The sequence below is a fragment of the Panthera onca genome, chromosome Y (genome assembly GCF_046562875.1).
Source record: "Panthera onca isolate mPanOnc1 chromosome Y, mPanOnc1 haplotype 2, whole genome shotgun sequence".
In the NCBI taxonomy this organism is placed as follows: domain Eukaryota; kingdom Metazoa; phylum Chordata; class Mammalia; order Carnivora; family Felidae; genus Panthera; species Panthera onca.
The window spans coordinates 19,284,402-19,302,737 of NC_138358.1; the positions used below are offsets into that span (position 1 = coordinate 19,284,402).

The 18,336-nt window shown below is 35.1% G+C and overlaps 1 protein-coding gene across 1 annotated transcript in view; it reads right to left on the reverse strand.

Annotated features, from left to right (window-relative positions):
• Positions 1 to 4,044: 4,044 nt before the first annotated feature.
• Positions 4,045 to 18,336, reverse strand: part of LOC145715028 (cullin-4B-like) — an 88,389-nt gene continuing 74,097 nt past the window's right edge. The window contains exons 9-10 of the mRNA XM_081794615.1: positions 6,079 to 6,231; positions 4,045 to 4,560 (exon numbers count right to left, since the gene is read on the reverse strand). Coding sequence (XP_081650741.1) covers positions 4,465 to 4,560; positions 6,079 to 6,231 — 249 coding nt within the window. The 3' untranslated portion in view covers positions 4,045 to 4,464. The remainder of the gene's footprint in view (positions 4,561 to 6,078; positions 6,232 to 18,336) is intronic.

Here is an 18,336-nt window from a genome sequence, read left to right on the forward strand (position 1 = left end):
TTCAATAAATGGTACTAAAAGAATGAAACAGTCACTTGCAAAATGATGAAACTGGACCACTGCCTAAACATCACACATAAATATCAATTCAAAATGGATTAGGACTTGAGCATAAGACCTGAAACCATAACATCTAGAAAAAAACAGGCAGTACGCACCTTGATGTCACTCTTGGTAATGAATATTTAGATGTGAACCAAAGCAGAGGCAAAAAAAAAAAAAAAAAAAAAGATAATTCTAAACAAGTGGTACTAAAGTAACAGGAAACAAAACCATCAACTATAAAAGGCAAATTAGTGAATGGCAGAAAATATTTGCAAGTCAGGTATCAGATGAGGGGTTAATATCTCCCCCAAATAATATACATATAATTTACATATGTATTTTAGGATATATTATACATATCATATGCATGCAGGTCCATACTGAAAACAAAAACTATTAACAAATGAGCATAGGATCTTAGTGGACATTTTTTCCAAGAAGACACATAGATGGCCAAGAGGTTCATGAAAAGATGTTCAACGTTACTCATCATGAGGGAAATGCAAATTAAAGCCACGAGGAGATAACACCTCAAGCCTATTAGATAAACTACTACCAAAAGTCAAAAGTAACATGTGTTGGTTAGAATGTGGAGAAAAGTAAACGCTGTGAGTGGTCATTGTGAATGTGGACTCTACAGTCTTTGGGAATCAATATAGAATTTCCCAGAATCAAAAATCTAACTCCCCCAACATGCAGCAATTCCCCTTCTGGCTCTGTATCTGAGGAAATAAAAGCTATATTTTATTTTATTTTCTATCTGCACCATATATTCACTGCAGCATGGTTTATACTAGGCAAACTATGGAAACAACCTAGAACCCATCGACAGAGAAAGAGACAGGGAAATTTGATATAAGTACAAACATAAACACATGCATGTATAAAAATAAATGTGCATATAAGTGTACATTATATTTTACTGAGCCATAAAAAAGGAAGGAAATCCTGCTTTCTGTGACAGAATGGATCAGTAGACATAACCATGTTAAGTGAAAACAAAATGCCAATTTTTTTTATATTTTTGTTGTATTTTATATCTAAACTCTTAAAAAGATGAAGAAAGGGAAGAAAAAAACCCACAAACTCATACAGAAGACATTAGTGGTTGCCAAATAAAGTATTTGGGGTGGGGGACGAAATAGGTGGAGGTGGTGAAAAGGTGAAAACTTCCAGTTATAACATAAATAAGTCCTGTGGATATAATGCACACTATGGTGACTACAGTTAATTATAACATATTGTATATTTGAAAGTTGCTAATGGAATAAATATTAACAGTTCTTACCATAAGATAAAAAGTGCTCAACATGTGATGGTGAATGTCACCTACATACTGTGGTGATTTCTAACACATACATATACTGAGAAACAAAAATAAGCTCAAAGTAAAAACTTTTCTAATAACTTAGGCAGAGATACAAAAAAGAAAAAAGGAATGAAGAAAAGTGAGGGCACCTAGGTGGCTCAGACGGTTAAGCGTCTTATCATGATCTTGCAATTTGTGAGTTTGAGCCCTGCGCTGGGATCTGTGCTGAGAGTGCAGAGGCTGCTTGAGACTTTCTCTCCCCTCTGGGCTCTCTCTGCTCCCCCTCTATCAAAATAAATGAACAAACTTAAAAAAAAAAGAAAGAAAAGGGAAGTATATCCAAAGGACTAATGGGACACAATCAAGCAGAACAAAATATGTATTATGAAAGTCACAAAGAAGAATGTGGGTGTTGGAAGGTTTGAAGAAATGCCAAGAAATCCTCAAACATTAGAAAAATTAACGTAAAATTAAAAATTTCACTGAACTCCAACCAGGATAAATCCCTAACACCTATCTATACAAATATTTATCACAAGTCAACTGTCAAAAGACACAAGAAAAAAGAAAGATCGTATCTCCAAGGCTGAAGAGAAAGGCAACTTGTCATATACAAGTGTACTCTTTTTTTTTTTTTTTTTTTTAATGTGTACAGAGAAGAGAGACAGAGCATGAGCAGGGAAGGGGCAGAGAGAGGGAAACACAGAATCTGAAGCACATCCAGACTCCAAACTGTCATCACAGAGCCCAATGTGAGGCTCGCATTCAAGAATCAGGAAATCATGACCTGAGCTGAATTTGGATTCTCAATGAACTGAGTCACCCAGGCGCCCCACAGGTGTACTACTGTTAAAGTATTCATAGAATGTTCAACAGAGACCATGTAGTTTAGAGGGTGTGGGATGATATATTATGGTGTTGAAAGAAAAATGCTAACAACTAAGAACTTTATATCTGGCAAAATAATTCTCTGAAATTCAGGAGAAGTTAATACATTTCCAGATAAAAAGCTGACATCATTCACCGCCTGACATGAACTACAAAATGGTGATGGTAGTTCTTCAAATTTCTTCCAGGTTAAGTTAAACTTACAGAAAACACAGAACTCTGGAATATTACAATGTAAGGGTAAACCACGTTAGTGTAACACAGAACTTTAAAAAAACAAAAGCATAATGCAATTAAAAATTTAGATTAATGGATCTGTATTTATAATTTTTTTATTTATTTTTGAGAGAGACAGAGAAAGTAAGTGGGGGAAGTGCAGACAGAGAGAGGGAAAGAGACAGAATCCCAAGCAGGCTCCATACTGTCAGCATAGCGCCAGATGTGGGACTCAAAATCATGAACCATGAGGTTATGACTTGAGCCAAAATCAACAGTTGGATGCTTAACTGATGGAGCCACCCAGGTGACTCTAATGGATCCATGTAAAATACATAGTGAATACAGAAGTAATAAAAAGTATATAAGTCAGAAATGTGAAAGAGTATATTTTACATGTGTTTGAAAGGTAAACTTATATCAGTTAAAATAAACTAATTTTAAGATTTTTCATATAATTGCAACATTAACCAAAAAGGAAACCTCTAAAGAATATGAAAAAGAAATGAGAAGGGAATGAAATCACGTAACTACAAAAATATACGTGAAACATGAGGGAAGGCAAAAAAGGTGCGAAAGGACAACAAGCTGCAAGACAGAAAATAATTAAGAAAATAGCAATAGCAATTTTACACCTGTAATTAATTAAATGTATATTACTTAAATTTCCCTAAATAAAAGTCTCCAACTATATATTATCCATAAGAAACTCATGTTTCACCTTAGGACACACACAAGCTAAAATAAAAGGATACAACACATAGTACATGCAAACATGTACTAAAAACTGGCAGGGACACTAATACCACTGTCAGACAAAACAGACTACAAGCCAAAAACTGTAAATGAAAGACAATGTCATTAAAATGACAAATTTAATATTAGATTTTAGTACAAATACACACACATGTATATATATGTAAAAATATATATACACACACACATATACCTACGTATATATATATATATATATATATTACCTACATATATATATATATATATATATATATATATATATATATATATACGTTTATATATATGTTTATATGTATATGTTTATATATATATTTAGTACATATATATGTACATTTATGTAAAAAAATATATATATTTAGTACAAATATAATTTAGTACAAGTTTAAATACATAGCTGACATTGGGGCATCTCAGTGGCTCAGGTGGTTAAGTGTCAGGCTTCACCTCAGGTCATGAACTCAGGGTTCATGGGTTTAAGCCCCTCATCATGGTTGTGCTGATAGCTCAGAGCCTGAAGCTTGCTTCTGATTCTGTGTCTCCCTCTCTCTCTGCTCATCCCCACTCACGCTCTGTTTCTGTCTCTCTCTCTCTCTCTCTCTCTCTCAAAAATAAACACGACAAAAATTTATATATTTTATATATATATATATACACATACATATATAAATATATAAATATAAGCTGAACTAAATGTTTTAGAGATGTCTAAAATGATTGTTCTATTATAGGTTAAATTTTAACATGGTTTACATATGTTAATAGTAAATTGTTATATGATTAATTTCACACCGAAAAACCAACATAAGGACAAATACACAGAAAAACCAATATAAGGACAAATAAATGGCTTTAATACTTAATTTGAAATAGAGTTTAAATCATCCAGATGTATAATTCACAGTGCGATTTTACACTTAAATATTTATGGATATATGTTGCTTTTTATGAAACTTATTCTTTATTAAACTAATGCATACTACATGTAATCAATATATACTGAAATGAAGGACAGACAGTAAACATTACGAAATTTTCCAGGGAGTTTTAGATCATTATGTATAGTTTAATAGCAACATTAAAAATACATGTCATTCAGAAAACTGTATACTTTAACTGAGAATGTTGATGAAAATTTAATTCTGCATTTGTATTTTAATGCACCGCTTTTATTCATGTGTCAGTGGAATATTTTAATCAATTAACAGGACTATGAGTCAACTACTATAAGTAGAAATAGTAAGGCCAGAAGTTCATGCAATATACTTGTACTCATTTGGATTTTCTTTATCTCTTTCCATGTAGTCTCTGTCAATTAAAGATTCTATTCTCGTCTTCAGATCAGAAGGCTACAAAATAAATTATTAATGTTAATAAAAATGAAATCACAGCATTTTATTTTCTACTCTCATCCTAAATATATCACATTTTGTATCTCATATTTTTATTGTTCATAATTTTCAGGAAACAATAAATTTCTTAACTAAAAAATTACTATAATCAAATCCGAAATACATTAGAAAGGTGCTAACTAGGAATAAAGTACAACTAATACATAAAGAATAGAATAAAATGCATCTGGGATGCATTTTGGTAAAAAATCATACTTTCAATTTCTTTAATAAAAAAGAAGTTATACTCATTAACTATTCCCCATAAGGAGGGCTCTAAAATATAGAAGACAGCCAATACCCTAGGCACTGATGTTTCTATTAGGCACATGGTTAGTTTTGGTGTACGGATTGCACTCACCAGAAATCACATTAAAGAAAGTAATTCTATAATTTACTAAATAATAAGCACCCCAGTTGAGCCATGTGTAGAGCACTGCAGAGAACTCGAAGAGTTTTTTTTTTTTCCTCAAAGGAAAAAACAGCTTTTAAATTTTAAAAATCACAACATTGATAAAGTAGCAGCTACAGCTAATAATTCCTTAGCACTTACTATATGCTTCAGGAAACTCTTTTGTCTTAGTAACATTTGAGTGAGTTGTTAATATTATCACCCTCCGTGAGGAAGTGGAGGTACACGCGTTATGTAAAGAGTTTGGCAAGAGTCAGAAAATGAGAAAGATATGAGACGAAGCAGGATTGAAAAAAATCATAGCTGACAGGCTTTGTGAACCAAGCCATAAACACTAGACTAGAAATCGAAGTGTTTGTAGCAATTCTATTTTGATTACTTAGGATACACAAAACTACAATTTTCATTTTATTTTATGACGACATACGAACCAATAGCTTGACATTTTTAATAATTATGGCAGAAAAAAGTTATTAAAATGTCTAACCTATAAGAATCAGACAAATTAGCTACATATTGTGTTTAAAAAGACTTTTTGAAAATGGCTAAGTAAGCGGTAATTTGCCAAATATTGTTAACAATTTGTTAGGTTGTAGTATTTAATAATGTCACAAAGATCAACCGTTATAAGATGTAAAAATAGACAAAGGACTATCATAGTAAGACCAAAGGCCACTCTGCTAGGAACTGTGAAGTATTTGCTCATAAGCAGTGCAAATAAAGGCAACTTCTAACTGTACTTCATCAAGAAGATACATCAAGGAAGTGAATCTAAACCATGGAGGTACAGTGAAAATACTTAAAATAGATCATGAGACTAATTTCTTTTTCTATTTTTTTGTGTTACCTTTCAAAATGTTACAACTTTTTATTTATAAAACTGATAAAATTTAATAACCTAATCCAGTAAACCATAACACAAAAAGGGACCTAAGTCCTGTGATAATCACACTCACAAGTTTTACTCCATATCATAGATAAATTTTTACTTGAAATTACCGTATAAACCTATGGTTTTATTCAAAAGTACTCAATGCCACTGGATTTTTGGTAGATTTGTTTACCTGTAGTGTAAATTTTAGCTGGTTATACAATTCTGAGAGAAGTACACTGTGGGTAAGTGTTTTCCTTATCTTCATAATGCGAACAACTGCAGCATCAATCTGATATCGTCGATCTTGGAAAACTCTCTGTGTGGTGATGGTACGTTCCTCTATCTAATGAAAATAATTAAAAGTTAAAATGACAATACGTAAAATTTCAATAATAATTAAACTGTTATGAAAATTAAAGGTTTCAAAAGATCACTTTTTGTAAAACCAGTAACAGAAACGATATATAATTCACTTTTGCTTCTATCGCAAACCTTTTATATACTACACTTTTTGGATTTAAGTTTGTATTAAGTCATCCTCAATTTTAGACTCCTTTTAACCAGAAAAGCTATTAATAGGAAAGCATCGTGCTATGATTTGAGCAGTTCTTTTAAACAAGTTAGTTGTATGACTTCGGTGGTAATAAACACGCTCTTGCAATTCTATGTTATAGGTTTCAAGATACGATATTTAAATGTCATGTCATAGATACAAAGTAAAACTTATCTTGTACATATAAAATTACTCCATTAACAATTATTCTATTTATTCAAGCTAAAGCTTTATTTTCTATTTTACTTTACATTAAATCATGTATTTCAGAGACTTTTCTTATTTTAACTTCTGGCAATTGGAAAAGGATATGTGTAACGAAGTTTGGTTTTTTTTTTTAATTTTCATATGTATATTATTTTTTTGAATTTTTTAAAATGCTTATTTATTTTTGAGACAATGCGAGAGACAGAGTGCAAGCGGTGGAGGGGCGGACAGAGGGAGACACACAGAATCTTAAGCAGGCTCCAGGCTCTGAGCTGTCAGCACAGAGCCCTACGGGGAGTTTGAACTCAGGAACCATGAGCTCATGACCTGAGCTGAAGTCAGACACTTAACGGACAGAGCCACTCAGGCACCCTATACGTATATTCTAAAAAAAAAACAATTTTTTTGAACTTCTAACTGCAAATATTTTTTCATTCATATCCTAAACCTTCAACAGTGATCCTCCAAATCATCTGAGTTTCCAGGAATATAGAATCTTTTGAATTGCCTTCTGGGTTCCAAATTCCAAATAAAGCCTTCCAAATTCTCAAAGCAAGAGTTGCTTATTTTTAATTTGTCAGTATTTTCTTCATTTTTACTACTTCATTTTCTGTGTGTGCTTTCATCATTACATTTTCTTAAATGCTCATTTTATACTTCTCATTTTTAAGATGATCTCAACTCCTGTTTTACCAGTAAAGCTTTAAATACACTATGTCTAATAAAACTATCTTACTTTATCTTCTACCATTCAGACATACATTTTTTATTGAAGTGGAATCACAAAATACAAAATTAACAATTTTAAAATGGTTTAAAAATTTTAAATATACAGTTGGAAGCATTTAAGCATACTCAAAATGTTGTGCAACCACTATCTCTCTCTAGTTTCAAAACATTTTTGCCACTCAAGAAAACACCCTGTGCACATTAAGTAATCCTTCATCATTTCCCATTCACTCATGATGTGGTTACCACTACTCTTCTTAAATATGGATTTTATGACTTTTCAAATATAATGGAAAGAACTATACTATAACTGACCTGTTATGTCTGCCTTCTGTCACTTAGCATAAGGTTTTATACACAAAATACTTCTATACACATAAATAATGCTTTTTATACATAATGAAGGGTAATTCTTACTGAAGGATGTATTGGTACTTTGTTTCTTTTGTATATATGAGTAATATTTCATTGTATGTGTACAATACAATTTACTTATCCATTTATCCAATGATGGACATCTGGGTTATTTCCATTTTGGCTACTATAGGTAATTCTGCAAGAAATTCTTGTGACAAGCTTCAGTGGACATATATTTTTTTCTCTTTAATGGTTAATGAGAATAGCTGAGTCAAATGGTCACTCTGAGTTTAACTGAGAAATCTCAAACTATTTTGCACAGATGCTGCAATACTACATATTCACACCAGAAATGCACAGGATTCATATTTCTTTTAAAAACCTCTTTGTATCTGATTTGTCGATTCAAGCCATCTGGGAGTAATGTGGAATCTCACTGTAATTTTGACTTAGGTATATGTGAAGACCAATGATGATGAGCATTCTCTCATGTGTCTGTGTACCATTTGAATAACTTCTCTCAAGAAATATCTACTCAAGTTCTTTTTTTTAACGTTTATTTATTTTTGAGACAGAGAGAGACAGAGCATGAACAGGGGAGGGGCAGAGAGAGAGGGAGACACAGAATGTGAAACAGGCTCCAGGCTATGAGCTGTCAGCACAGAGCCCGATGCGGGGCTTGAACTCATGGACCATGAGATCATGACCTGAGCCGAAGTCGGATGCTTAACCGACTGAGCCACCCAGGCGCCTCATCAAGTTCTTTATTTGTTATCTAGATTACTTTTTATTTTTTATATTTTTTATGTTTTTATATTGTTAAGAGTCTGTGAACTGGAATATATATACAGTTATATACATACACATACATATGCATATATAATGTCTAGATATATATAAATACATAGATACACAAATATAAGTACATACACACATATATATGCATACACACATATATATTCAATTGTAAGTAAAAAACTTACAAGAGACCAAAGGATATTTACATTGATGAAATGCTCAATTCATCAGGAAAATAAAATAATCCTAAACATATATATACCAAAGGGCCACAAAATAAAATGAAACAAATGCTGAGAGAATTATGTGAGAAAATATTTGAAAATAATTATTCGAGACTTAATACCACACTTTCAATAATACACAGAACATCTAGATAAAAGATTAATATAGATATAGGAGATGTAAACAACACTATAAGCAAATAGATTTAACAGGCATATATAAAACACCCTAAGCAACAAAATAACCCAAATGTCCGTCAGTGGATTGCTGTAAAATTACTCATGTATAAAAAAGGGAACAAAGTTGAGGCCACCTAGGTGGCTCAGTTGGTTAGCCACTTGACACTTGATTTCAGTTCAGGTCATGATCTTGCCTTTCACCCCGAGACTGACATTTGCTTTTGGTTCCATGCTGGATGTGGAACCTGCTTAAAATTCTCTCTCTCTCTTTCTGTCTACCTTGCCCCTTCCTGCTGCTTGTGCTCTCTCTTTAAAAAAAAAAAAAAAAAAGAGGGGCGCCTGGGTGGCTCAGTCGGTTAAGTGGCGGGCTCTGGCTCAGGTCATGATCTCGCGGTCTGTGAGTTCGAGCCCTGCGTTGGGCTCTCTGCTGACAGCCCAGAGCCTGGAGCCTGTTTCAGATTCTGTGTCTCCCTCTCTCTGACCCTCCCACGTTCATGCTCTGTCTCTCTCGGTCTCAAAAATAAATAAACGTTAAAAAAATTTAGAAAAAAAAAGGAAAGAAGTACACCAGGTAACAAAGCAGTAATACAGTTTTGTGAGGTCACTTGGGATGTTTCCCAGAACAAACCATATGTTAGGACAAAAAATGTCACTTAAAATAAGTTTTAGGAGAGCAAAATCATTAAAAATATTTTCTACAATCAATCAATCAATCAAGAAAATGACAAGGATATAAATAGCAGACGCTTAAATATCCAATAGACTAAAAACTAAATCATCAGGGGAAACAGAAGATATTTAGAAAAGAATCAGAAAGAATAGGAAGTCAAAAATAAAACCATGGAATGCTGCATAGCAGTGCTCAGAGGGAAATTTAAGGCTATAAATGCACACCTAACAGAGAGAGGGGGATCTCAAATTGATAACGTAAGAAACCAGAAAAAGAAAAGTAAACTCAAGCCAGTGGAAGGAAAGAAATAATAAGATCAGACACAAACACAATAAAGAATAAAACAGACAATCAGTGAAACAAGCTGGTTATTTGAAAATACTTGCAAAATAGGTAAAACTTACTTTTACTAGGAAAAAAGATGGATTTCTTTACCAAAGTCTTGCACAACTAGGGAAGCTGGGCACCGTCTCATCTGGCTTCCTTTCTACCATGGTAGAGCTTTTCAGCTTTTTCTGCTTCTCATCTTGAGTGAAGAGGTGATGTTACCTGTCTTAGCCATTTCACTGCATCCGAACTTACTTTATCTTTGTTTTGCTCTACCATAGAGGTGGAATTAATGTCTCCTGTTAATCCTTGACTTCTACCAAGACTCTTCCATTCCTGGGTATCTCTCTCAATTCTTTTGTTTTCCCCCCAGCAGTTTGTTCTACCCCCAGCAGTAACACTGTCATTTGTCTTACTCTTTACTTGCTAAAGCACAGCGATGGAGAAGGAAGGGATCATTCTGTTTTTCTGACTCACCGTCAAACTTAAGTTAGCCTTTTGTGCCTGTGTCTTGAAGGTAGCCCCTTTTATTCCATTTTATCCCACTGCAATTGCTAAATGTCTTCAAAAGGCTTAAGTGTACAATACTTTTCTACTTCTTTATAGTTAAGAGAAGTTTTCTCTTACATTTTCCCTTTACTATGTCAAAAGTTAAATGTTTACTGTTTCCCCCTGGTGGTTTAGGATTTTATTTGTAAAAGAAGAGTCCAGGCATTTCTTGCAGTGAAACTTGCGTGGGGAGAGCTCTCTCTGGTTTCTGTGTAACCTTTCCTCTGAGTTCTCACTTACTGAGATCTGTAGGATAAATGTGAACTCCTACTATGTCTTCATTTCCATGTATTTTATATCTCATAGTAATTTTATCAAGCCTTTAGCAGTATGTTAAAATATCATACCCACAGGTATAGAGGTTACTTCCTTTTAGGCTAACGTGAGTCTGTACTTGTGTTTTGCCTCTCTTTAGATTTAGCTCAACTCAATAAAAGTTGTATTTTGAAGACTATCCACTTGTTTTTTGCTGTAAAGTTAGAGGGATTATAGGCCAATATTCCTGATGAATACAGATATAAAAATCCTCAACAATATATTATCATATCAAATGCAACAATACATTAAAAGAATCGTAGAAAAAGATCAAGTGCGATTTATTTAAGAGATTCAGGATGGGTGGTTCAACATCTGCATATCAATCACTGTAACAAAACACACTGAAAATGCATGATGGGGCATGTGGGTGTCTCAGTTGGTTGAGGTTAAGATTCTCTCTCTCTTCTTATATCTTCTCCCCACTCTCTCTCTCTCTCTCTCTCTCTAAAATAAAGGCGAGGAAAAATATTTTTAAAATGGATGACAAAGAAAACAAGGAGTGGCAAAAATCATGATCATATCAACAGAGGCTGGAAAAGCATCTGATAAAATCCAAAACTTATTTGTGCCCAAAACTCTCAACAAGGTGGATAGAGAGAAATGTACCTCAACGTAATAAAGACCATGAATGACAAACACACAGCTAACATCACATTGAATGGTGAAACTTATTCCTGTAAGATCAGGAATAAGACAAGAATGCCTTCTCACCGCTATTACTTAACACAGTACTGGAAATCCTAGCCATAGCAATAAGATAAGAAAAAGAAACACAGGCAATCAAATTATAAGAGAAGTAAACTATCACTATTACATAAACCAACATGATACTATATGGAGAAAACCCTAAGGACTCCAGCAAAATATGATTAAAACTAAGTTATGAGTTCAGTCAATTTACAAGCCAGTTATGTGTTATGTTCTATACAATATTAGTTAACTATAAAAAATAGAAAACAATCCACTGACAATTGCACACAAAACACAAATAAAATAAATGTAAGCATTAAAAAAAAAGCAATCCAACTAAAAAGGGAGCAGAGGAAAGGAACTGTAAGATTGGTAAATGAAACTGATGATGACACAAATACATTGAAAGATACACCATGCACCTGGACCGAAAAAAAAATATTATTAAAATATCCTGGCCACCCAAAGCAGTCTAAAGATTCAATACAATCTCTATTGAAAACAATGGTATCTTCTAGAAAACTAGGGGGAAAAATCCTAAAATGTATATGGAACCACAAAGGACCTTGAATGATCAAAGAAATCTTGAGAAAGAAGTACAAGCTGGAGATATCAGGCTTTCTTATTTCCAACTATACTATAAGGATATGTTATCAAAGTAGGGTGGTACTAGCACAAAAACAGATACATGGAATACACAGTCCAGGGATAAACCCATGTTAACACAGGTAAATTAGTCTTTGGCAAAGGAGGCAAGAATAAACACTGGGGAAAGACCGGCTCTTCAACAAGTGTTGTTGGGAAAACTCAACAGCTACTTGCAAATAAAGTTGAAACTGGACTCCTTGCTTACATCATATACAAGATAAACTAAAAGGGGATTAATGAGTTAAGTATAAGACTGGAAACTACTAGAAGAAAACCACTAGAAGAAATCCCTGACATCGGTCTTAGCAATGTGTGTGTATATACATATATTTGATCTGCCTCCTCAGAAAAGTGAACAAAAGCAAAAATAAACAAATGAAACTAAATCAAACTAAAACTCTTTTCCATGGCAAAAAAAAAAAAAAGACAAAAAAAAACTAAAAACACAAACAACAACCAAAACCCCACCAACAAAATAAAAAGACACTACTGACTCAGGGAATTTATATATTTGCAAGTGATACAACTGTAAGGGATTAATAGCTAAAATACATAAAGAACTCACACAACTCAGTATCCACAAACATGCAAACAATCAATCCAACTAAAAACAGGGTAGAGGTCATGAACAGATATCTCTTCAAAGAAGAAATTCAGATGGTTAAGAGACACAGGAAAAAAGGCTCAACATCAATCATCATCAGGGAAATGAAAATCAGAACCACAATGACGTATCTCCTCACACCTGTCAGAATTGCTATTATCAAAACCACCAGAAATGAAACTAGAAAAGTCCCCAGATAGCCAAAGCAATCCTGAAAAAGGAAAACAAAACTGGAGGTATCACAATTCCAGATTTCAAGATTACAAAGTTTTTGTCATCAAGAGAGTATGGTACTGGCGCAAAATACAGACATGTGTATCAACAAAATCGAACAGAAATCCCAGAAAGAGACCCACAATTATATGATTAACTCGTCTTTGACAAAACAGGAAAGAATATCCAATGGAAAAAAGACAGTCCCTTCAACAAATGGGGTTGGGAGAAGGGAAGGGAAGGGGGAAGGGAAGGGGGAAGGGAAGGGGGAAGGGAAGGGGGAAGGGAAGGGGGAAGGGAAGGGGGAAGGGAAGGGGGAAGGGAAGGGGAAGGGAAGGGAAGGAAAAAGGGAAGGGAAGGGAAGGGAAGGAAAAAGGGAAGGGAAGGGAAGGGAAGGAAAAAGGGAAGGGAAGGGAAGGGAAGGGAAGGAAAAAGGGAAGGGAAGGGAAGGGAAGGAAAAAGGGAAGGGAAGGGAAGGAAAAAGGGAAGGGAAAAGGGAAGGGAGAAGGGAAGGGAAAAGGGAAGGGAGAAGGGAAGGGAAAAGGGGAGGGAAGGGAAGGGAAAAGGGAAGGGAAGGGAAAAGGGAAGGGAAGGGAAGGGAAAAGGGAAGGGAAGGGAAAAGGGAAGGGAAGGGAAAAGGGAAGGGAAGGGAAAAGGGAAGGGAAGGAAAAAGGGAAGGAAAAAGGGAAGGGAAGGGAAGGGAAGGGAAGGGAAGGAAAGGAAAGGAAAGGAAAGGAAAGGAAAGGAAAGGAAAGGAAAAAGGAAAGGAAAGGAAAAAGGAAAGGAAAAAGGAAAGGAAAAAGGAAAGGAAAAAGGAAAGGAAAGGAAAGGGGAAAGGAAAGGAAAGGAAAGGGGAAAGGAAAGGAAAGGGGAAAGGAAAGGGGAAAGGAAAGGGGAAAGGAAAGGGGAAAGGAAAGGAAAAAGGAAGGGAAACAGGAAGGGAAACAGGAAGGGAAACAGGAAGGGAAAAAGGAAGGGAAGGGAAGGGAAGGGAAGGGAAAGGGAAAGGGAAAGGGAAAGGGAAAGGGAAAGGGAAAGGGAAAGGGGAAGGGAAAGGGAAAGGGAAAGGGAAAGGGAAAGGGAAAGGGAAAGGAAGGGAAGGGAAGGGAAGGGAAGGGAAGGGAAGGGAAGGGAAGGGAAAACAAAAGCAAACCGGAACTAATTAATGGGAGTTCAACAAGATAAAAAGGTTGTGCAGAGCAAAAGGGAACAATCAACAAAACTAAAAGGAAGCTTATGGAACCTGGGGAATAAGCTCAGGATTTCCCTGGGCTTGCACTGATGGATTAACAAGGCATAAAGGACTATAAAGCTACAGGATGCTGACACCCAAGTCTGGGTAAATAAGATTAGGTAATTAGCATAAGGAGGGTGGGGCTAAGCCCCCTGTACAGAGAGGGTGAGGCAAAGGCCAAATATAGAACAAAGGTATATGAGGTAAACAAGATTAGGTATACAGGGCAGAAACGCCCCCCAATTTAGTACTATAGCACAAAGTTGTTTTCTCAGGAAGGAAGGACCACATTAGGTAAACTAGGTAAACAGGTAAATAGGGAGATAAATCACTGTGAGGTGAAGCTGCCCAGACCAGAGCTAAAGAGCAAAACAAAGGTGCCTTGTTGACCCTGACGTAGCATGCTCTTTCTTGTCCCCTCAACCAGTTTAGGTAAACAGAGGCCATGTCTCATGTTTGCTGTAAACAACCTTCTGCCTGGCCACTGGGCGCCAGGGTTTTGTTTTGTATTAGCCCAAACCCCTAACCCCACAGATCTTCAAAACCCTCTTTTCCTCATGTCCATGAGTTAATGTTAACAGTCTCATTGTCTCTTTGTGTATGTCCATTACAATGTTTGTAAGCCTTCAGATCCTAAAAAAATGGAGCAAGGACTCTTAATCAGGGCTCTTGTCTTCTCCCTGACATTAGCCATCTCTCATAGTTTAATCCTGCATCCCGCTTTCTTGCTAGACGAGAAAGAGCTCCAGACCCAGAGTCTACAACAATGGAATAGGAGAGGATATTTGCAAACAATGTATCTGATGAGGGTTAGTATCCAAACTCTGTAAGGAAATCATCAAACTCAACACCCAAAAAACAAACAACTCAATTAAGAAAAGGGAAGAAGACATCAATACAAACTATTCAAAGATCACATCCAGAAGGTGAACAGACTCATGCAAAGGTGTTCTACATCCCTCATCACCAGGGAAGTACAAATCAAAACCACAATGAGATACCACCTCACACCTGTCAGAATGGCTACAATTAACACAAGAAACAACAGGGGTTGGTGAAGATGCAGAGAAAGGACTACCCTCCTGCACTTGGTAGGAGAGCAAACTTGTGTAGCCATTCTGGAGAACAGTATGGAAACTCCTCAGAAACCTAAAAATAGAACTACCCAAAGGATACAAAGGATACAAAAATAAAAATTCAAAGGGGTCCATGAAACCTTATGTTTATAGCCAAGCTTATTATAAAGCCAAACTAGGGAGAAAGCACAAGTCAGTTTCACTGACTGATGAAAGAAAGGATAAAGAAAATGTGGTACAGATGTGCCTGGATGGCTCAGTTGGTTTAGCGTCAGACTTTGGCTCAGGTCATGATCTCACAACTCGTGAGTTCAAGCCCCATGTCAGGCTCTGTGCTGACAGCTTGCAGCCTGAAGATTCTGTGTCTCGTTCTGTCTCTGGCCTTCACCTGCTTGTGCGCGCTCTCTCTCTCTCTCTCTGAAAAATAAACATTTAAATTAAAAAAGAAAACAGATGTAGTATGTATGTACAATGGAACATTACTTAGAAGGTATTATGCTAAGTGAAATAATTCTGAGAAAGACAGACCATATGATTTCACTCATATGTAGATTTTAAGATAGAAAAGAAGACCAGATAGGAAGGTGGGGAGAAAGAGAAGAGAGGGAAACAAATCACGAGAAATGTAATCATAGAGAACAAACTGAGGGTTGATGGAGGGATGTGGGTGGGAGATGGGCTAGATGGGTGATGGGTATTAAAATGGAAGTTGTGATGAGCACTGGGTGTTGTTTATAAATCACTGAATTTTACTCCTGAAACCAATATTGCACTGCAAGTTAACTAAAATTTAAATTAAAAAAATAACTTCAGTGACTGTAATTTTGTAATAATTACCAATCAAATGAGTAATCTGTGACAGACGATGACAGTAAAGTAAGACAGATTAAACAGGTAGTGTTTTATGCTAATTTAAGTTACTGTCAATAGAATTATTTACTGTTACATCTACAAGACATTTTATATTAGCCCATTAACTACTAATCAAAAACCCACACTAGTTTCACAAAGAGAGAAAATCAGACAATGTAACTGTAAAAAATCACCCATTCTCAAAGGTAAGACAGTAATAGATGAAAAACGGACCAATGGTACTATAGCACTACCAGAAACAATTAGCAAGATGGCATTAGTTAGTATGTATCAATAAACAGCATATAGATGGATTGAATTTTCGAATCTACAAAGTGGAAGAGATTGAAAATAAGACCCAATTATTTTCTGCCTTCAAGAGATTCCATTCAATTTAAAGACTTAGATACAATATTAAGTGGAGTTATTCCATACACAGGAATCCAAAAGAAAGACAAAGTAGCTATATTAATATCAAGCAACACACACAGAATAAGCCAATATGGTAACAAGAAACCAATCAGTGTCAGATAATGATAAAGTAGACAAGTCATTAAGAAGATACAACATTGACAAATATATACACATTCAAGATTGATCAGATCATTTACATATATTAGGTAAATAGAGATCTGAAGGAAAAAATAGATACTAAAGGAAAACAGAGAATAAGATATAATAAATAATAATAGTGTGCACTTCAAAACCACTTCCAGCAGTGAATAAATCATACAAACAGAACACTGAGAGGAAAACACTGACCTTGAAAAATACATTCCATCCATAGTAGTATATTACACATTTCTTTCAAATACATATAGAATATTTTTCAGGACGATATGATAGACCACAAACACATTTTAGCAAATTTAGTAAGACTGACATATCAAGTACTTATTTGATCACAATGATTATTAACAATATATCAACAACTGTAAAGCTTGCAAACTTACAAATAGATGGGAATTAGCTACACATTCCTTAAGGAAAAAAAAACAAACTATGGACTAAAGAAGAAATCAAGGGGAATTTTTTTTTTAATGTTATCTGTAATTCTTTAAAATTCCAGTATAACTAACACAGTGTTAAATTAGTCTCAGGTGTACTGCATAATGATTCAACAATTCTATACACTATTCAGTGCTGATCACATTAAGTGTACTCCTTTATCCCCTTCACCAATTTCACCCATTCTTCCACTGAACTGTTCACTGGTGACCATCAGAATATTCTCTCTGATGAAGAATCTCTTTTTTTCTTTGTTCATTTGCTTTGTATCCTAAATTCCTCATATAACTTGTGGAAATCATATGGTATTTGTCTTTCTCTTATTTCACGTTTCTCTTATTTCACGTTAACATTTTACACTCTAGCTCCGTTTATATGGTTGCAATGGCAAGATTTCGTTCTTTTTTATGGCAGAATAACATTCACGTGTAGGTGTTTATGTGTGTCACATCATTACCCATTCATCTATTGATGGACCCTCCAGTTGCTTCTGTATCTTGACTGTTGTAAATAATGCAGAAATAAACATAAATAAACACAGAGGTGCATAAATCTTTCCAAATTTGTAGGGTAAAGACAACACTGGAATTCCTAGTTCATATAGTAATTTTATTTTATTTTGTTATTTTTAACATGAAATGTATTGTCAAATTGATTTCCATACAACACCCAGTGTTCATCCCAACAGGTGCCCTCCCCAATGCCCATCACCCACATTCCTCTCCCTTCCACCCTGATCAACCCTCAGTTTATTCTCAGTTTTTAAGAGTGTCTTATGGTTTGGCTCCCTCCCTCTCTAACTTTATTTTTCCTTCCCCTCCCCCATGGTCTTCTGTTAACTTTCTCTGGATCCACATAAGAGTGAAAACATATAGTATCTGTCTTTCCTGTATGACTTATTTCACTTAGCATAACACTTTCCAGTTCTATCTATGCTGCTACAAAAGGCCGTATTTTCATTCCTTCTCATTGCCATGTAGTATTCCATTGTATATATAAGCCACATATTCTTTAGCCATTCATCAGTTGATGGACATTTAGGCTCTTTCAAAAATCTGGCTATTGTTGAAAGTGCTGTTATATACATTGGGGTGCCAAGTGCCCCTATGCACCAGCACTCCTATATCCCTTCGGTAAATTCCTAGCAGTGCTATTGCTGGATCATAGCGTAGATCTATGTTTGATTTTATGAGGAACCTCCACACTGTTTC